Source organism: Sinocyclocheilus grahami, unplaced genomic scaffold, assembly GCF_001515645.1.
Source record: "Sinocyclocheilus grahami isolate Dianchi unplaced genomic scaffold, SAMN03320097.WGS_v1.1 scaffold112.1, whole genome shotgun sequence".
NCBI lineage: Eukaryota > Metazoa > Chordata > Actinopteri > Cypriniformes > Cyprinidae > Sinocyclocheilus > Sinocyclocheilus grahami.
In genome coordinates, this window is record NW_015505291.1 from 282,043 (window position 1) to 303,427 (window position 21,385).

The 21,385-nt window shown below is 34.8% G+C and overlaps 1 protein-coding gene across 1 annotated transcript in view; it reads left to right on the plus strand.

The window, feature by feature from the left end:
* nrg2b (neuregulin 2b) overlaps window positions 1-21,385 on the plus strand; it is a 70,800-nt gene that overhangs the window by 43,062 nt on the left and 6,353 nt on the right. The window contains exons 4-7 of the mRNA XM_016277443.1: window positions 7,538-7,658; window positions 12,644-12,702; window positions 14,706-14,729; window positions 20,863-20,965. Of these exons, the coding sequence (XP_016132929.1) occupies window positions 7,538-7,658; window positions 12,644-12,702; window positions 14,706-14,729; window positions 20,863-20,965 (307 nt within the window). The remainder of the gene's footprint in view (window positions 1-7,537; window positions 7,659-12,643; window positions 12,703-14,705; window positions 14,730-20,862; window positions 20,966-21,385) is intronic.

The window sequence follows — 21,385 nt, forward strand, 5'->3', positions numbered from 1 at the left end:
CCCCCTTTTTTTCTTTCTTTCCCGTCAGTGGCTCTCCTTCCTAATAATCTGTCTCCTTCAAGTCCCTCATTCCTCTATCCTGCTTCTATTCACTCCTCTTTTAATTAGCCTGTCTCTCCACCCGTCCTGCTTCCCCTTCACCTCCTCCCCCACATGCATTTTGCAGCGTGTGCATGTGCGTTTCTGCGTGCGTGTGATCACTCTTGCGGTGGACACATCTGTGAATGGCATCTGAATAGGGAGTGCCTGTAAGTGGTTCGATGTCATTGATCGGCACCTGGTTGAGTAGAGTGGATCGAATGCCCTGTACAGGCCCTGTGTGACTTACGGCCTTCCCTGTGACCCCCCTCGCTGGGGCGTGAATCATGTTCTCCTGCCTGTCCGCATCCATCCGTCGGCTCAGAGCCAAGGCTAATGGAGCTAATATCCTGCCACACCAGGATGGACTACGGGACGGAGGGAAATATGTGCAGTCTTTAAAAGCCTCTCTCTGGATCTATTTAAAGCGGAGAACAGATGCACTGCCAGTGCAGCACCTGATCAACATTATTGTCTTTCAGTCATGATTGGATAAACTCACCATCTCCCCCCTGCGGAGTAAGACATATGCTGTTATGGTCCACAAACACACACACAGCAGCACACTGCAGAACTGTCCAAAAGTTGATTAGAAAACAAAGGTGTATGTAGATTTTGGCACTTTTTCATGTCTTGTCTGCATGTCTGTTTATGTTTGGCATCAAAACTCAAGTAAATGGGGTTTTCTAGATCTATCTATCTATCTATCTATCTGTCTGTCTGTCTGTCTGTCTGTCTGTCTGTCTGTCTGTCTGTCTTTTATCGATTCAAATTCAAATGGCAGTTTTATCTCTGTCTGTCTGTCTGTCTGTCTGTCTGTCTGTCTTTTATCGATTCAAATTCAAATGGCAGTTTTATCTCCCATTTGCTACCTCAATTCAAATTCAATTGAAATTGAGGATTGAATTTAACATTTTTAATTCAGTTCTGAGTGGCACACAAGCTATCTATTTCTCTTGTTGTAACGTTTCACTGTGCACATTCAGTCTAATGTTTTTGGTCAGGATCTGTTGCTGTTTGTGATTAATAAATCTGAATTCTTAAGAAATCATTATTACACTCTAAAAATGCGGGGTTATTTTTTTTTTACTCAAATGCTGGGTTCAGCTTGTTGGGTCATTTTATTGGGTTATTTTTTACCCACACTCTAAAAAATGCTGGGTTAAATACAGTGGGGAAAATGTTTATTTGATCCCCTGCTGATTTTGTAAGTTTGCCCACTTACAAAGAAATGAAGGATCTGTAATTTGTATGGTAGGTTTATTTTAATGGATAGAGACAGAATGCCAACTGAAAAATCCAGAAAAAAACACATTATATAAAGGTTAGAGATTGATTAGCATTTCAGTGAGTGAAATAAGCATTTGATCCCCTACCAACCAGCAAGAATTCTGGCTCCCACAGATTGGTTATGTGCCCATGTGGAACACAGATTAGTCCTGCCACTTTAAGAAGTTACTCCTAATGTCAGCTTGTTAGGTGTATAAGACACCTGTCCACACAATCTGTATCTTCCATTCCAACCTCTCCCACCACCATGGGCATGACCAAAGAGCTGTCAAAGGAAGTCAGAGACAAGATTGTAGATCTGCACAAGGCTTGAATGGGCTACAAGACCATCAGCAAGAAGCTTGGTGAGAAGGAGACAACTGTTGGTGCGGTTATTCTGAAATGGAAGAAATACAAAACAACCATCAATTGGCCTTGGTCTGGAGCTCCGTGCAAGATCTTGCCTCATGGGGTAAGGATGATCATGAGAAAGGTGAGGGATCAGCCCCAAACTACACGGGAGGAGATTGTTAATGATCTTAAGGCAGGTGGAACCACAGTCACCAAGCAAACCATTGGTAACACACTACCCAGCCCACACAATGGACTGGGTCAAAACAACCCAATTCCTGGGTTTTTCCATATTTTACCCAGCGCTGGGTTGTATTTAACCCAGCATTTTTTAGAGTGCAGGTGCTGGGTAGTTTTTCTGTACCTAAGCTGCTGGGTCATTTTTAATGCTGGGTTATTTTTTCTACCCAACCGCTGGGTTGAGCCTCTCTGACGAAACAACCCAGCTGCTGAGTTAGTCAGAGCATGGTCTTTTTGCGTCCGACAGAAGAGAGCAGTTCTCAGCGCCGCCGCCGATTTGGTGCCCTTCTTCTGTGAAATAAAGGTTTGTATATGTTTTATTTAATTTATAAAGTCTTTACTCTGCTGTAAATTATATTATTATATGCAACGCAACATAAGGACAAGTCAGTCAGCAGCGGTCATGATGGAAACGCCTTTTGCCTTGCATAACATAAATGGATTTTATTCATTATAATACTATAATATTGTTTATGAGCAGGTTTTGGAGTCAGTAATGGCATCTCTCAGCTACGAGTGAAACGTGAGGCTACAGTCTGAAGTTTGCAGTTCCCCCGCGAACAGCAGCCTTTTACCGGCTCAGATTTCAGTGACACACCGGCACGCTAACTAGCACTATTTTGGTAAAAAGTGATTACAGAGAATGGTTTAATACACTTAAATTAAAATGCTACTTTTAAATGTTACCATTTTTTATTTCTAAAATGCTTGTAAAAAGAGTTTAAATGTATGTAATATTGTAAACTATGCTGTATTTACCCAAATAAATTCAATGTGTCTCGTATTTTGTCCAAGTGTTCTTGCTTAATAAATGTTCATCTTTTGATTATTGCTGTTGCCTCTAGTAATTATATGTGATTTTTAACTTCCAGCCCATTTTAAGGCAACAATATAATCATTTTTATACAATAATTGACTTAAATAACACTACCCAGCGTGTTGGGTCAAAAAATTAACCCAACCAGCTGGGTCAAAATAACCCAGCATGTGTTCGGTCCTATATACAGTATACCCAGCTCACCCTCGAGCCGTCCTAGGTGTATATGACTTTCCTCTTTCAGATGAATACAATCAGAATTATATTTTAAAAATGTCCAGGTTCTTCCAAGCTTTATAATGGCAGTGAAAGGTGGTCAAAATTTTGAAGCCCATTAAAGTGCATCTATCCATCATAATTGCTCCACATGGCTCTGGGGGTTACAAAAGGTTTTCTGAAGTGAAGCGATGCACTTGTTTAAGAAAATATCATGGTGTAATTTTCATTTTTGGGTGAACTATCCCTTTAAATTTAAACATTAGCCTATATCGTGTGTTCCTCAATGCTTAGAATTCAAACTAAATGTCTTTCTAGCTAACAAATGTCTCCAATATTACAAACCTCATCCTCAGAATTGACTGAGGTACAAAGGGGGATGGACCACTTTGTGTCTCACAGGAAACGGTTATAGGCTAGCAGCTCGATAGCACACACATTATCACTGCAGAGAAGAGGACATGAGACAGATTTAAGGTTGAATGTTATATAGTTCTGCTTTCCTCCATTTCCTGCTGGAGTGATGTGTGACCTTTAGAGACATAGGCTATTGTGCTCTGAGACTTCTCTCTTTATGCCCCTCTGTTCTCTCTCTCTTTGCTGTGCTGTGTGTTTGTGTGTGCATGTTAATTAGTTAATTAGCTCGTTATGAAATGGCAGGGCTCAGGTGGTGGGCTGTCCAGTACTAGATCACTCCATGCGGTCTCACTAAAGTTGTGTCTGCTTTATACCTGACACTAGATATGTTGCATAATTCCATATATTGAATCAGACATAAGGGCTAATAATTGAGATGAAAATAATGCATGTAGAACAACTGAGTCACTTCCTGGTTACATTTTATGCTCTGGATCCTGGGAATAGCATTAGGCCTAATTGTTTATAATACATTTTCATTGTGATGAATATTGATGTATGTAGAGTTTAGTTTGTGTGCATAGTGTATGCTGTTTATGATGAATAGTGAAAAGCTTGCTGGTTTATGAACAGACAGGCTTATGCAACAAAACTACATTTTCCCATGATTCTCAAGAGTAAGCACAGAATGTGCTTCCTTTGCTTTTAAATTTGTTGCAGTAGGGCTTAAAAATAGATGTGCTGAAGAAGTTCTTTCTTTGTTTGGAGTATTCTGATGTTATAATTTTGACTAACAAACTCATAAGTAGGAACTTCCAAGGATGAGTGATTATCATAATTTTGGGTTATGTGCACATTAATGACCAAGCAAACTTATATTTACCATTGAGAAACTATGATACCCGGGTTGTTGTGGCGTTAAAGATGGTGGAAGTCTCTTAAGTGATGTTTTTTTAAGTTATTTTTATTTATACTGCTGCATATTAGTAATATTACGATTTTGTATGCAACAAAGCGTATTGTCTTCTAATGCAAAGCCAATAACTAATACTTGACCAGTATGTGTCATGCAAATTAATTATTTGTAAGATACTATACAAACCAAATATTTTGTCGACTTCCAAACACTGTCAGAAAAAAAAATGGTACAAAAGCTGTCACAAAAGGCTAACATGTACTTTTAAGGTACTTATATCCACCCTTTAGGGGTAAATAAGGTACAAAAGTGTACCTTTTGAAAGGATACCACCACAGTGATAGCCTTTGTACCTTTTTCTGAGAGTATTTATTTTTTGACATGAATGCATGTTGTAATAATAACTAAAGCAGAATCCTGTCAGGTGCTTTTGTGTAACTCTGCACTGTGACTGTGGATTGAAGTTAAAACTACACATCAGATGAGACTTGTAACTGGAGTAACTTTATGGCACTAGAACATTTTGTTGGCTCACTTTGACGTCACTAATTAGTACACAGGAGGAAAGAAACACTACGGTTTTGAGACTAGTACACACACACACACACACACATTCAGGCATTGTGCCCAGCACCACTGGTGTCTGGGAGGTGGAAGTGCAATAAAATCAGGAGAATCAGTTATCTATCTATCTATCTATCTATCTATCTATCTATCTATCTCTCATCTAATTTTTAGGAGTTGTGATCATGACAGTGCGTCAACATCTGCTCATAAAAGTGCACAAAACATGACTTCAGTTCAAGTTTGAGAACCTGTGCCAAAATGCAGTGTGCTTGACTTTATTACAGAGATGCAATGTTTAACATCTCTTCCTTGACTCATTTTTTTATCAAACTTACAAATTCAGACCATTTTTCTCAAAATTGTATTTAAATGCAAAATAACTATGCTTATTTCCATAACAGGATACCTTTCAATTTCACACAAAAATAAAAAAATTCAGAAAATGTATTCACCCTCAGAAATTTAGCATTACATCACTTGCTCACAAGTGGATCATCTGCAGTGAATGGGTGCCGTCAGAATGAGAGTCCAAACATCTGATAAAAACATCACAATAATCCACAAGTCATCCACACCACTCCAGTCCATCAATTAACATCTTGTGAAGCAAAAACTGCATTGATGTTAGTTTGTAAGAATCAAATTCAGATGTTTTTAACTTGCTAACAAATTGTTGCTTCAAACTAAAATACGAGTCTTCTATCCATAATATTGCTTTCTTCAGTGAAAAAGGCATCTCGTCTGAATCAGGAGAGAAATATGCACAGATCAAGTGCCGTTTACAAGCGATGAATGATGAATTTTCTGCAGTTTCATTTTTGAGCCATTTGTAAACCATTCTTGACTTTATTATTTGATTATAATTGGACACATTCTTATACTGAATTGAATCAAAAGCAGAAAACAATCTTGAATTAACCCGATTTAACCATGTAAGTGATGTAATGTGACAACATTGTACCTTACTGTTAGAAATATTTATACTGCATACTGCATGCAGTTTCACATACTGTTTTTAAAGATAGCTTCTCTCTGTCTATCTCTGTCTGGCTCTTTGTCCGGGCAGACGATTGTCTCTGTCCCGTGTCTCTGGCTGCAGAGATCCTGATGTGATGTGCTGGTGTTTGCAGTACGCAGCTTGATTCCGCGTGACTCTGACACACTGCAGAATATCTGAACCCTCGGTGTGGCTGTGAGCCAGCGATGCCTGCGAGAAAATCCTCCCATCTGCCATGTGTATTTGGCAGCATGTGTCTCTCTGGTTTATATACAGAATGATACAGTGTTTTGTGGAAGTGTGTGTGTGTGTGTGAGTGTGTCTGCAGTTTCAGTTCTGTTGACGTATTAGAGAAATATTTAGCAGTGCTATGTACAGATGGAAACAGGAATAATTCTGATCCTCTAATGTTAAATGAGGAGTTCATCCAAATTTCTATTATGATGCTTTAATACTTTAATGTCTTTATTCAAGCTTGAAAACTCAAGTTTCTATGGAAGAAAGAAAATCATACGTGTTTGGAAGAACATGCGGGTGAATAAATTATGACAGAAACAGTTACTCTGAAGTTTGAAATATATATTTAATAACTTTTGAATGTTTAACAAAATTCTGTTGTCCAGGTTGGTAAAATGAATGTTTGATTTGCCTGTGCTCCCCTTTTCCAATCCAGTTTCTTCTTCTTTTTTATATCTATGTTGGATGTTCTCAGAATGGTACATTATATATATTTTTTGTGAAGAAGGTACATTGCAGTCTGTACATGATTTTATGCCTATATACCATATATTTCTATACCAGTATGTTTTTTGTTAGTTTTTTTAATTAGCTTTTTTTTGTTTTCTGTCCTAATTTTCTTAACATAATTTTATTACATTTAAAGTTAAAGTTATTTTTTGTGCTTTTTTTATTAGTTTTATGTATTTCTATTTAGCATTTAATTTTAATTATAATAATTTTAGTACTTCAGTTTAAAGATTTTACATTTTAGTTTTTCATCTAATATTTATGTTCTTATTTTATTTATTCTTATTTAAATGTTAAAAGTTTTTGTGGCACACTACGTGTAATATTATATCCCACAATGCAATGCACTCAACCTTCCATGTGTACCGTGATTTTAAAGGGACTATATGTAAGAATTTTCATGCATTAATCGTGTTTTTATTTCCAGTGTGAGCAGCTTGTAATGAAACTTAAAAAACGAGACCTTCCCTGACTTCCTGGGTTGTCTATGAAAGACTGTAGACTAGTTTTTATGTGTTATGTGAGTTAAGAAATCCGGATATTTTTGTCAAATGTAAACTGGCTGCCACTCATTGAATTGAACATAGTATTGAGGTCATGTGACAATAATGTAGCATACTACAGCTGAAGTGTTTATCATGCTGCATTCTGTTTCACATGCTATTTTTGAAAAATAGTAGGCAGTGTACAGTATATACACTCTGAAAAAAGGTTCAAAACAGTACCCTTTCATAAGGTACTAATATGTGCTTTCAAAGTACCTTTAAGATACTAATACATACCATTTAGGGTTAAATAAAGTAATTTTGTACCTTAGGGTACCACCACGCACGGTGACAGCTTTGTATTCTCTTTTTCCATAGCGTGTACTGTGCAGTATACTTATATGCTAGCATTCTGAACACAGCCTCTGAGACATTTTTCACAATGTGTATGATGCTCATCTCTGTGTGTTTGTGTGTTTGTCCGTATGTTTCTATAGTAACCACTACATTGTCTCCGGGCTCAAGTCATGCCAGGAAGTGCAATGAAACCGAGAAGACATACTGCGTTAACGGTGGAGACTGTTATTTCATACATGGTATAAATCAGCTGTCCTGCAAGTAAGTTAAACACATTCAGAATACATTCATTTTATCTTATCTCACTTTGACAATCCCTTAACCTTATATTCATGTCATTGTTTATGGGCTTATTTTTACTACACATTGGTTTGACATCACCAGACTGCAAATAGGGCTGTCAAATTAACATATTCACCTATATAAATTCATATTTAACAAACAAAAATTAAACACAGTTCACAGTTTACAGTTGCATAAGGTTTTTTCCTACCATCGAAGCAGTATTTTAGTATTGATTATATACTATTACTTATTAATAATTATGAATTTTGAATTAGCTTTCTTTTTTATATTTGTAGTTATTTGAATTTTAGTTTAAGTTGTAGTACTTTTGTTATGTGCTTTTGTAATTTTATTTCTTTCTTTTTAGCGTAGCTTTAACTTATCTTTATTTCAGTTGTAGTCATTTTAGTTGGCCTAAAATGTAAACGTATTTATTTCAATGATTTGCCAAGGTAGCATTTCTATTTATCATTGAAGTTTTGCAAGTTTAAGATTTTTGAATGATATTTATATTTTATTTTAATTTAGCTAAATGTAAAATGTAACTTTACTTCAGTTACAGAAAATTGCATCAGGGCAAATCAGTTACCATCTTCTGTAGTTGTGTGGGTGTTAACATGTTTATGGGTAATCCATGCTGATAAATAAAATATATTATTACAGTTAGAGCAGTTGTGTGAATTTATTAGAATTTTATTCCGTTTTAATTTTACTTCCTTTCAATTCAAATTCAGTATACAGTTCTGCATTTTATTTGTTGCTTCAGTTCAAATTTGGGAATTTCTAAAGGGCATCCAGTGCTACAATGTATTGGCTCTGTGTGAAATTGTGTAAGTTTAGTTTTGCTGGGGAAGAAAGCGAGCTTGGACTCTTGAGCTTTAATTGGCAAAGAAGTGTGTCTGAGGGTCTGGAGGAAGGGGACAGGGTTTGCCGTGTCGCCTGTCAGCTCTGTCGATGTATACAGCCGCGTTATCAATAGTACGCTGACTTACTGCTCCCCTGCTCCCTCTTATCAGCCATTTTGGACAGGGCAGCGCAGATTTACGGTGTATGTGCCAATTTTTTAAAGGAAGAGAAACAAACCCATTAAAGCTGTTTAAAGCTCAAATCCTTTGGGGAGATGTCATCCTTTAAAAGGGACTTGTCGAGTCAATCTCTTTAATTTACAGAACAGAGCGTCTAAAGCGGCTATAAGGGTTAGTAGCCCTCAGGGAAGCATGGACTGATTTGAAAATAGTGTGTGTTGCTCTTGGCTTTCTTGAAACAGTGATTCACTTATATGCCTGAGAGTTTATCTTCAACAGCACTGAAGCTTTACTTCACAGTACAGGTGGGCGGTATGACCAAAATCCTTTAGCACAGTATAAGATGTTTTATATCATGGTAACAGTATATCGTGGTGGAAATTCAGTATATAAAATACTTTAATAATTAATCATGCATACATATATATATATATATATATATATATATGTATGTGTGTGTGTGTGTGTGTGTGTGTGTGTATATATATTGTATAAAATTTTATATTTTATATGTTTTTATATTTCAGTTAAATATATTGAATATTTTAATTATATATGCATAAAATATAAACAGTAAACATCATAAGGTATATGACTTAAAAACAAAAATAACAGAAAGGAAAAAATCTGGATGGCATTAATGATATAGAAAACAAAAAATGTACAAAAGATATTTCTTAGCATATATTTAATTTAATTGATTTACAAAGCTGTTCTATCTTTAAAGTCTCTTTTTTATTTAAAGTGTGTCTAATACTGTTTTTATACAGCCTGGTTTTAATATAACCTGGTATTATTTGATATTTTATAAAGTTGGATTTTTTTATTAGTAAATTGGCATTTATGAATATGAAATGTGGGCAGAATTATAATAAGATTAATTGTTTCAATGTTTTTTACCTTTCTTTGGATTACTAGTGAAGTCAAAAAGTAAATTTTCCCACAACAAATAAAGGTTTTAAACAAGGAATGTTTTCATTAACAAATTTAGCACAAATATGTATCGACCACAGTATAAAATGTTTAGCAAAATCTCTACCGTTTGGCACATTTTTACCATTGTACAGAATATATATCATACCTCCCAGCTCTATTTCAGAGACATTACTTTAACATGTCATCTCAGAGTGTGTCTGTGTGTGTGTGTGTGTGTGTGTGTGTGTGTGTGTGTGTGTGTTTTAGTGTTGCTCCCGAGGCAAATGAAATGTAGCCTGTCCCAATGACCTCTGCAGTAAATTCTGCAGACAGACTGAACGGTGAATTCCCCAGTAGAACTGAACTTTAAAATACACTCAGTATATAAATAATGACTAGACTATATGACTACACGAAAGCTTTTGGCACCATTATGAAGCTTTTAGGGACTTTATTTTGCCCCTGTTTGTCCTAGGATATTCTTATAGATGATCACAGAAGTGGAACTGATTGGCATTTTATGAGGAAGTAAAGATGTAAAGCTTCAGATTAGGTTTCATTATGTTTGATCTACAGTGGCCCCAGAGTATTTGGACACCTATGTCCAAATACTCTGGGGCCACTGTAGATCAAATATAATGAAACCAAATAAAACTGGTAAAAAAAATACAAACCCCACTGTATTTAAATAGTATAGGCTCATGTTGAGAAAGAACGATAACTTTAATGATAGCTATATTAGCGTGAACACCAATACGCAATAATGTTGTGTTTATTATAAGAACATGCTGCAGTTTTGTTTTCTGACACTTTAAATGCTTGAGCTCTTTAAAGCAGGATGGATTCTGATTGGTTGTCATTGTTTTCATCATTCATCAGGTGGCAAACAATCGCTTTAAAAGTGATTCCAATAATATTGTTCCTCTGTGCTGTTATCGTTATAGTTGTGGTGGTTCTTTTACATTCAGAAGGATTTTTTAAAACATTATTATTGTCATAATTATAGTTATTGTCTTTGGTGCTACATGAAAACATCTGAAACATTTGACCATTTGACAAATGTTGCAGCTAATCCACTTCATCTGTGAAAAAGATATGCAAATGCAGGAGAAGCAGAAAGTGTCTGACTTCATGTCTCTCTTTTCAACTCTTTTCACCAAACGGTTAAATCCGACTGAAGTCAAACACACCTATTGATTATGAGAATTATATCAATATGAATGTGCATGTCACATATTATCATATCATCATATTATTGAGAATTCAATGCCTATTAAACTCTCACTATCATCCGGGCATTACTTGAAAGGAATGGACTGATTTGACCAATAATTTGTGATGACAATAAATGATAATTGAATAGTTTTCAAAAGATTTCAGAATTCATACACTGAAAAAAATCACTCAAAAACTACACTACACAAAATAAAGGTGCTTCAAAAGGTTCTTCAAGTGATGTCATAGAAGAACCATTTTTGGTTCCACAAAGAACCATTCAGTCAAAGGTTCTTTAAAGAACAGTCTCTGTCTTACCTTTTTATAATCTGAAGAACCTTCTTTCACCACAAATAACATTTTGTGAAACAGAAAGGTTCTTCAGATGTTAAAGGTTCTTTATGGAACCATTTAGACAAAAAAGGGTTCTTCTATGGCATCGTGAAGCACCTTTATTTTTAAGAGTGTACCAGTAAATTTGACAAATAATTACAAAAGAATAACAAGTAACATTTGAATGAAACATGAAATTTCATAGAAAGACTGAAATAATCGGTTTTATTTACAACTTCAAATAAAAAAATATTTAAACACTTCAAAGATTTCAAATTAAATATAAATCTAAGAAATAAATGTAAAATAATAAATAAGTAAAAATAAGTCGTTTTTACTCATTAAATTTTTTTTTAAATTTAAGCATATTTTTGTGTGTACAAATGTAAGTGTAATCCCCAGTAAGACAAAAAAAGGTCTTAAAGGGGTCATGTGACGTAGCTAAAAAAACATTATTTTGTGTATTTGGTGTAATGCAATGTGTTTATGTGGTTTAAGGGTAAAAAAACACATTATTTTCCATATAATGTACATTATTGTTGCTCCTCTATGCTCTTCTGAAACGCGTCGATTTTTACAAAGCTCATCGTTCTAAAAAAGCGAGGTGTGCTCTGATTGGCCAGCTATCCAGTGCATTGTGATTGGCCGAATACCTCAAGCGTGTGATGGAAATGTTACGCCCCTTACCATACTGTGATGCCGTCTCCCAGCAGGACGAGACAAAATCAATAAAACCCATTACAAATGAGGCATTTATTGCATCCAGTGGGGACATAATTGCTGATTAATATGACTTATACTGTCTTTTTACGCGTTGCATTACGTATCGCGTCGCGTAAACATAAAACCACGTCTGCATTTGTGATCAGAGAAACGACAAACAAGTGCTACTCTACACTGCTCAAAACTCGCGTTTGAATCATCAGTGGCAAATTATTTAAATATAAAAAACGTACTTACAGGCTGTGAGTCAGAAGTGCCAGACTGTCCTTGCAAAGTTGGAACTGCCCAACTTTATAGAAACAGCTTTTGTGCCACAGACGCAGTGTATGCTACTGGTTCAGGAAACAGCCTCATCCTCCATAAAATGCGCTGCACACATCTGAATATTTGGGTTAAACTGAGGAATTGCCATCTAATTGAACCGTCTGAATGAATCAGTTCTATATCATTGAAATGAATCAGGCTTCCCACAATGCCTATATATTTTTAGACCCATCCTAAAAATGGCATGAAATGACATGGACCCTCTTTCTTCAGGTGCAAACTCGTCCAGCATTGCCGCAGGCTGTGACATCACAGCGATGACATCATCAGGTGGAACAGCTCGCTGTTGTTCTCTGTTGTTCTAACTGCATGTTTCTCTGCTCTCGTCTCTCTCTCTCTCTCTCTTCCTCCTCATGTCTCTCTCTCCTCTACCCCTTCCCTCTCGTTCCTTCCTTCTCCCTCTGCGGGTTTGTTTCCCTCCATCAGGTGTCCAAATGACTATACCGGTGAACGCTGTCAAACCTCCGTTATGGCCGGTTTCTACAGTATGTCCATTTCTTCTTCCTGTCTGTCTGCTCTGAAGCTGCATGCTGGCTATGATGCATGTACGCATGTACATGTCTGCCTCTGTTTGTCCATTCAGAGTTTTTATATTGGTTTATTAAGTAGAAATTCGTGGATGTGAACAGATTTAGTGAGCATTTGATATATTATTTAAAAAGAGATTTTTTCCCAAAGTATAATGGAATGTGGAGAAGAGTTTAAATATAGTGCAAATGATACAATAAACTATAAAGCATGTTAACATGTAGATTATGTTCCCATAGAACAGAGTTAGATTCATAAATGAATTTGTCCATTAGACAGATTCATGACATGTTTGACAGGCACTCATTTATATAATTTAAAGGATTGTTCTAGGTTCAATACAAGTTAAGCTCAATGATAGCATCTGTGTCCACAGAAAATTATATCAGCCCAAACATTGCATGGATGGTACTGCACTTGTGGTGTTTAAAAAAAACAAAACTAAACAATAATATATATATATATTTTCTGAAGGATCATGTGACACTGAAAACTGGATTAATCTTGCTGAAAATTCAAGAATAAGTTAGATTTTAAAATTAGAAAACACTTATTTTAAATTGTAATAATATTTCACAATATTACAGTTTTTCCTGTATTTTTTTAGCAAATAAATGCAGCCTTGTTGAGCATTAGTGACTTTCAAATACATCAAAACATCTTACCAACCTCAAACATTTGAACGGGAGTCTATAATATATATATATATATATATATATATATATATATATATATATATATATATATATATATTATAGACTCCCGTTCAAATGTTTGAGGTTGGTAAGATGTTTTGATGTATTTGAAAGTCACTAATGCTCAACAAGGCTGCATTTATTTGCTAAAAAAATACAGGAAAAACTGTAATATTGTGAAATATTATTACAATTTAAAATAAGTGTTTTCTAATTTTAAAATCTAACTTATTCTTGAATTTTCAGCAAGATTAATCCAGTTTTCAGTGTCACATGATCCTTCAGAAATCATTAATATGTGACCCTGGACCACAAAACCTTCTTAAGTCGCTGGGGTATATTTTTAGCAATAGCCAAAAAAACATTGTAGGGGTCAAAATTATCGATTTTTCTTTTATGCCAAAAATCATTAGGATATTAGCAATAGCAAGTGCGTTACTGCAAGCGTAATTTCAGCTAATTTTAACAAATTTTAACGGTGAGAAAATCAACACTTGCATTGAACCTGGAACATTTCTATCAAGTTCTGGTTGTTAAGTAATATTGATGCTGTTGTTTTGTATGATCTCTAACAGCGTTCTGAGCCTGAGGCATGATGCATGACCCTTAACCTCTAACCTTTGACCTCTAGTAGTTGGCTAGAGGAGCCCTCAGTATTGCCAGTATCATGCATGCCGTAGCACAAGATGTGTTTACACATCTGAACATTTGCAGTGGAAGTTTAAAAACTTTACATGAAAATGTAATACTGTGACTAAACCAAAGCCATCTGATTGTGGTTTTGCATTTGAATCATAAGATGTCTGTCTACATTCATCTGTACTTGTGTCTTTTTATGTTGTACTTTGTGCTTTTCTGTTTAATGGTTTTGTTTGTTTCTTTGTTTTTGTTTTCTTAACCTTAAACCAGAAATGAGGTCTAGTAAATATGGCAGTAAGTGTGGCTGTCTATGTCTGCATGCATTTGTACACTTGCTTACATGCGATGAACAAGAAAGGCGTGTTGTTTGTTTGTTTACTGGTATTTCCGTTGGTTTCGTTTCTGTTTTATGGGGAATATGGAGTTGGCCAGTGTGTGTCTGCATTGTCTGTCTGTTACTGGAACGTACAGTCACTCACCTCAATGTCTCAAACAAAACCAACCAAACAACACCACTGATCGCATTCTAGTGAACCGCCTCTATCTGAACAAGTGGACATTTTTACCTGAAACCTGTTTTCTTGTTTTTTCCTTTTTTTTACATTGTCAACTTTCTGCATTGGCAGAGCACCTTGGAATTGAAATCATGGGTATGAAGTTATTATTTGTTTGATTCTTTCGTTTTTAAGGTTCATGACATAATTTGATGACATAGATTAAGCATATTCACAAAAGGACTCGTCTAGTTCTATTTTCTCTGTCCTATATTTGAACAAGCAAATACACTCCCAGCTTCTGATTTACTTTTTCAGCTCTGACAAAGCGACACTCATTTTTAGGAATATAGGAAACACATCAGTCAGGTAGATCAATATTTATAAAACGCATATTTCCTATTGTGTGACTGTATATCAGTTGAATTCTAGAATTATATATGCCAAGTTGTGCTATTATTAGAAATGTAGCAATTCATGTCTTTTATCAAAAAAACATTTTATAAAAGTGATAAGCCACTTAAGGCCAGGCGTTACAGTGATTTTACCACCACCTTCTATGGTTTATTGCTGTAATAAATTATTAGATTTAAACACATTATGCTAATGTGATTAAACTTGTTAGAGAACTAAGATGTCTATAATAGCTTGTAATTCTTCACACTGCACTGTTATTCTTAACCAGGGTTTTTGACATGTTTTTCAGTGAAATATCCAAACATAAAACTAATTTAAAAAATTGAAAAATTGTGTGTAGGATAATAATTGAAAAATTGTGTGTAGGATAATAATTGAAAAATTGTGTGTAGGATAATAATTGAAAAATTGTGTGTAGGATAATAAGGCTGGTTCTCTTTTTAGAGAATATATCTTGAATGAATTAACAATAATTTTTCTCATTTGACTACTATTTTTATGAGGGGAACATTAAGAAAAACTAGTTTTGGGTTTATTAAAGTTTTATTAAAAATATTCCAAGAATATGTTGTAGTTTACCTCATTGTCAAAATAATGATAAATAGATATAAATAAATATAAATGTAGTCATGTGAAATAGTTAGGGACACCTTATTTAATTCCATGGTTTTCTGTATCAGGACATAAAAAAATATCTGTTCCTTGGCAAGTCTTAAAATTTGGAAAATAAATCCTCAGATGAACTACAACTCATGACATATTACACCATGTAATTATTTATTTTAAAAAAAATAAAGCCAAAATGGAAAAGCCATGTGTGACAAAGTTAGGACACCCTTACGGTTAACATAGGAGTTAAGAGGGTAAATGTGACCCTGTACCACAAAAGCAGTCATAAGTAGCACGGGTATATTTGTAGCAGTAGCCAACAATACATTGTCTGGGTCAAAATTATCGATTTTTCTTTTATGCCAAAAATCATTAGGATATTAAGTAAAGATCATGTTCCATGAAGATATTTTGTAAATTTCCTACTGTAAATATATCAAAACTTAATTTTTGATTAGTAATATGCATTGCTAAGAACTTCATTTGGACAACTTTAAAGACAATTTTCTCAATATTTAGATTTTTTTGCACCCTCAGATTGCAGATATTCAAATAGTTGTATCTCGGCCAAATATTGTCCTATCCTAACAAACCACACATCAATGAAAAGCTTATTTATTCAGCTTCCATATAATGTATAAATCACAATTTCAGAAAATTTAACCTTATGACTGGTTTTGTGGTCGAGGGTCACAAATAGCAGTGATCATCAGCAAGTGTGAGCATCTCTATAAAAGCAGAGGTTTTGACAATTTGCTGGACTGGAGCCTTCAGGTGTGTGTTAACACAATGCCAAGGAGGTAAGACATCAGCAATGATCTTAGAGAAGCAATTCTATAGAATTCTATAGAAGCAATTCACCCCAAGAACAGACCGTGTAACGCTCAGAGAAATGGCAGACAACCCAAGAACTACACCGCAGACTCTATGGCCTCAGCTAACATGTTAAATGATAAAAATTCATGACAGTACAATTATAAAAATAGGTGACAAGTATGGCATGTTTGGAAGGCTTGCCAGAAGAAAGCCTCTTCTATCTAAAAAAGCATGGCAGCACTGTTTAGTTTTGCAAAGTTGCATCTGAACAAGCAATAATATTTCTAGAACAATGTCCTTTGAACAGATGAGACCAAAGTGGAGATGTTTTGGCCATAATGCACAGTACTATGTTTTGTGAAAACCTAAGGAGCATATCAGCACAAACACCTCAGTCAAGCATGCTGGTGGAGGGCTGATGATTTTGGGCTTGTTTTGTAGCCAAAGGACCTGGGCACCTCACAGCCATTGAGTCGACCGTGAACTCCTCTGTATAGCAAAGTATTCTAGAGTCAAATGTGAGGACATCCGTCCGACAGCTAAAGCTTGGCCAAAATTGGGTGATGCAACAGGACAATGATCCCAAACACACCAGAAAATCCACAACAGCAGCTGAAAAAGAAAAGAATCAAGGTTCTGCAAAAGCCCAGTCATAGTCCAGACCTCATCCCAACTGAAATGCTGTGAGAGCTGTGTATAAACAAATACCCACAAACCTCAATAAAACTAGAGCAAATCATCAAAATTCCTCCAGAACGATGTGAGACTGATAAAGTCATACAGAAAATGATTACTTCAAGTTATTGCTGCTAAAAGTGGATCTACAGGCAACTGAATCATACGGTGTCCTAAGTTTGTCACACATGGCTTTTCCATCTTGGCTTTATTTTTGTTTAGTAAATAATGACACGGTGTGATATGTCATGTGATATTGTTCATCTGAGGTTTTATTTTCCAAATTGTAAGACCTGACAAGGACCAGATAATTTTTTTATTATGTCCATGTAGAAAACCATGGAATTCAGTAGGGTGTCCTAACTTTTTCACATGACTGTGTATTGTCAATAGGGTAAACTACAATATATTCCCTGAAAACAACTTATACAATACCAGTCAAAAGTCTGCTATGCCCAACAAACCTGCATTTATTTATTCAGAAATACAGTAAAAACAGTAATATTGTAAAATATAATTATAATTTAGAGTAACTTTTTTATTTGAATATATTTGAATATGTTAAAATATTTTAGAATGGTTCTTATAACTATCAATTATATGATAATATACAACTTTTTTGTTGTTGTTCAGGAATAGAAAGTTAAAAAACTGTATTTATTTGAAATATAATTTTTTATATGTAGTAGTAATAATAGAAGCATTAGAGAGAATTAAAGAGCATATAAGAGAATTCTTTCCAAAGCATTAAAAAAAACTCAATTATTCAAAACGTTTGATAGGTAGTGTATATCTAATGCAATTTTGTTTCTCAAGTACATTTATCTTGTTTTAAGGATATTTTTTAATAAAAAATATATATAAATATTTTTGTAAGCTATTTTTTCCCCTGGGAATCAGCTCAAATATACTAATTAAGAACCTTATTTATTATTATTATTTGCAGTGCATTAAAAATAATAAAACTTTTATTTACATACAACATATGCGTCAGGGAGCCGAGTGAAGGGTAAAATGAGTGTTGCCCATCTCTTCTCCTGTCTTCTTGTCTGCACCACTAGAGTACATTAGCTGATGGTCTGGATACATCACACTCTCCATTTTCTCCCTCTTTGTGTACTCTGATCTCTGTTTCCTGTAACAAGCATGCAATGCAATATCAGTGTCTGACTTAACCGCCCCCCTCCCTCCCCCCTGCGTTTCTCTTTTATTACACACTCATCCCCCTACTGTTTGGCCCTCAATTCTCTTCTCTACTTCCTCCCGTCCGTTTTCTCATTCCCTCCCTTCATGTTCTGTATGCTTCCTCTGTTGCTGCCCACGTTCAGCACCCCAGAGGATGTTTCGAATATTCTCGTTTTCAGAAATCAGACCCATATATAAAAATATGTGTTGAAGGCATCTGTATAGACGGTCTTCATAAAACCTGCTCATCAAAGCCTTGGTTTGCTGTTTGCCAAAATGTATGTTTTTTACCCTCCAATCAGTTTTTAAGTCAACATGAAATGGTGTTAGCAACCCTTTTTAATTAGTACTGTAATATTTCAGAGTGAAACAAAAAATTAAATGTGAATATATATATATATATATATATTCATTTAAAATCAATAAAATCATTTAAAGTATATTCATTCAAATATATATAAAAAGAAATTAAATATGCACTTGAAAAGTTTTAATGAAATTAAGTTAAATGTATTTACTTTTTATTTAAATATTTTACATTATAAATATAAAAATATGAAAAGAAATAAAACAAACATTTATTACTTCACAATAATGTGCACTGATGAATCATTCACAAAAAGACCAGGAATGTGCATTAAGAAAGTAATTGGGTTAGTTTTGATTTCATGTTAATTTTAAAACACATTTAGTTGTAATAATGAATATCCCAAAACTGCTTGTGAAGTTTAATCAGGTTTTATGAACAACCCTCTCCAAAGAGCTCTTATAATGCAGTTTGTGTGTTTTAACTCTATTTTACAGGCATGCTTTACGCAAGACTTATAAACTCAGACTGCTCTGTCTTCAGACGTCATAGAATTTTATATATAGAACAATGCATGTAATGGGCTTTCAGAGGGGCGGAGATTTCATTTTATAAACACTTCTAGCCAAAAAATTCGACTTTCCAGTGTTGCACAGTATGGTTTCAGTCCTGGAGGTAGCCAAAAGTTCTCCCACTGTTTCAGCATAATGCGCTTTATGTGAAACCCTGGCAGACAGAGAAAGCACCACAGCTGTGCCCTTCCCATGCTGCCGAGCACCTGATATCAGCCATCTAAAATGTGTTTTTAAAATGACATCTGATGCACCTCAGTGCCTATTAAAAATAAAGATTTTAGATTTAAAGGGAGAGTTCACCCAAAAAATGACAATCATTGTTTACTCACCCTCATGTCATTCTAAACCTTTTCCCATGAAACACAAAATGAGATGTTTAGCAGAATGTCTGGAAATGAATATATGACATATATTGCCCTGTAGCAAGATATATGATATTATGATATTGCTATGTTACCTATAAGGTAATATATAATTTTCTCATACGTGATGTAAGTTTATAACATATATAAAATCCCCATAGTGAATGTCCATATGTTAATACTATATGATGATTTTTTTATTTGGTATATTATGCAGCAACCATATATGTGAACAGTACATTTTATTAAAACAACTTTATTAAAACATCATATATGCAAAAAATCTGTAGAAATTTAATACGTCTATCTTTTATATTTCCTTGCATTGACGTGCATTAACAGGTTTTAGGATGAATATACATGTACGTGACATATATGTCAAAAAATTTATTACACACACATAAACATACATATTCATATGGGCTACACTCTTAAAAATAAAGGTGCTTCAAAAGGTTCTTCAAGCGATGCCATAGAAGAACCATTTTTGGTTCCACAAAGAACTATTCAGTCAAAGGTTCTTTAAAGAACCATCTCTTTCTTACCTTTTTATAATCTGAAGAACCTTCTTCTTCTTTCGCCACAAAGAACCTTTTGTGAAACAGAAAGGTTCTTCAGATGTTAAAGGTTCTTTATGGAACCATTTAGACAAAAAGGTTCTTTGGCATCGTGAAGCACCTTTATTTTTAAGAGTGTAGATATATATGTTAACATATTACGATGTATTTCATATACAGTATGGATGTTTAATATATGTACATATATTATAGGCTATTTGCATATTGGGGTCCAAGCTGCTTTCTTCCATACAGTGGAAGTGAATGGGGACTGGGGCTGTCAAGCTCTGAAAAGGACAAAAAAGCATCATAAAAGTCATTCATATGTCTTGTGCAATATTTTACGATAGCTTCAGATGTTAATATTCACTGAAAATCTTGCTTGACAGTCCCAATCCCCATTCATTTTCATTATTTGGAACTTATAGCTTGGAATTAAAGCTTTAAACGTCTCCTTTTTGGTTCCATAGGAGAAATAAAATCATTCAGGTTTGCAGCAACATGAGGATTAGTAAATAATGATGGAATATAAATTTTTAGGTGTACTGTCCTTTTAACTAAATAAATCTGTTTAGAAGTGACAAATATGACTGTTTACAACTATAACATGAAATGTAGACTGAAGTTAGAAAATGTTTTATGCTGAACGAGTTAGTTTTGACATGCGGTTGTGTGTTTTGTATGTATGTGTGTCTTTGTGTTCAATGGTCGTCGTGTACATGTATGTTTGTCTCTGTGTGCGTCTGTGCATATGTGTGTGCTTGTCCATGGCTCTCGTTCATTCAGAGGCTGAGGAGCTGTACCAAAAACGTGTGCTGACGATAACGGGCATCTGCGTGGCACTGCTGGTGGTTGGCATCGTGTGTGTGGTGGCATACTGCAAAACCAAGTAAGCTCCGGGAACTCTAGCGATTGCCAGAAAGAGCTGTGCACATTCACACATTAAATTAAAAAGCATACCAAAAAAAAACGACACCCTTTGGGTGGTATAAGCAAAATTTGCTTTGTGAGGAAATTTTATATCACTATATCTTTTTATAATACTTGTGTTCAAAAGTTTGGGGTCTTTTTTTATTAAATTAATAATTGTATTCAGCAAGGATGCATTAAACTGATCAAATGTGACATTAACGACATTTATAATATTAGAAAAGATTTATATTTCAAATAAATGCTGTTCTTTTTAACTTTTCAATTCGTCAAAGAATTCTGACAAAATTAACAGGGTTTCCATAAAAAATGTTAAGCAGCACAACCATTTTCAGCATTTACAATACGAAATACTTCTTGAGCAGCAGAATGATTTCTT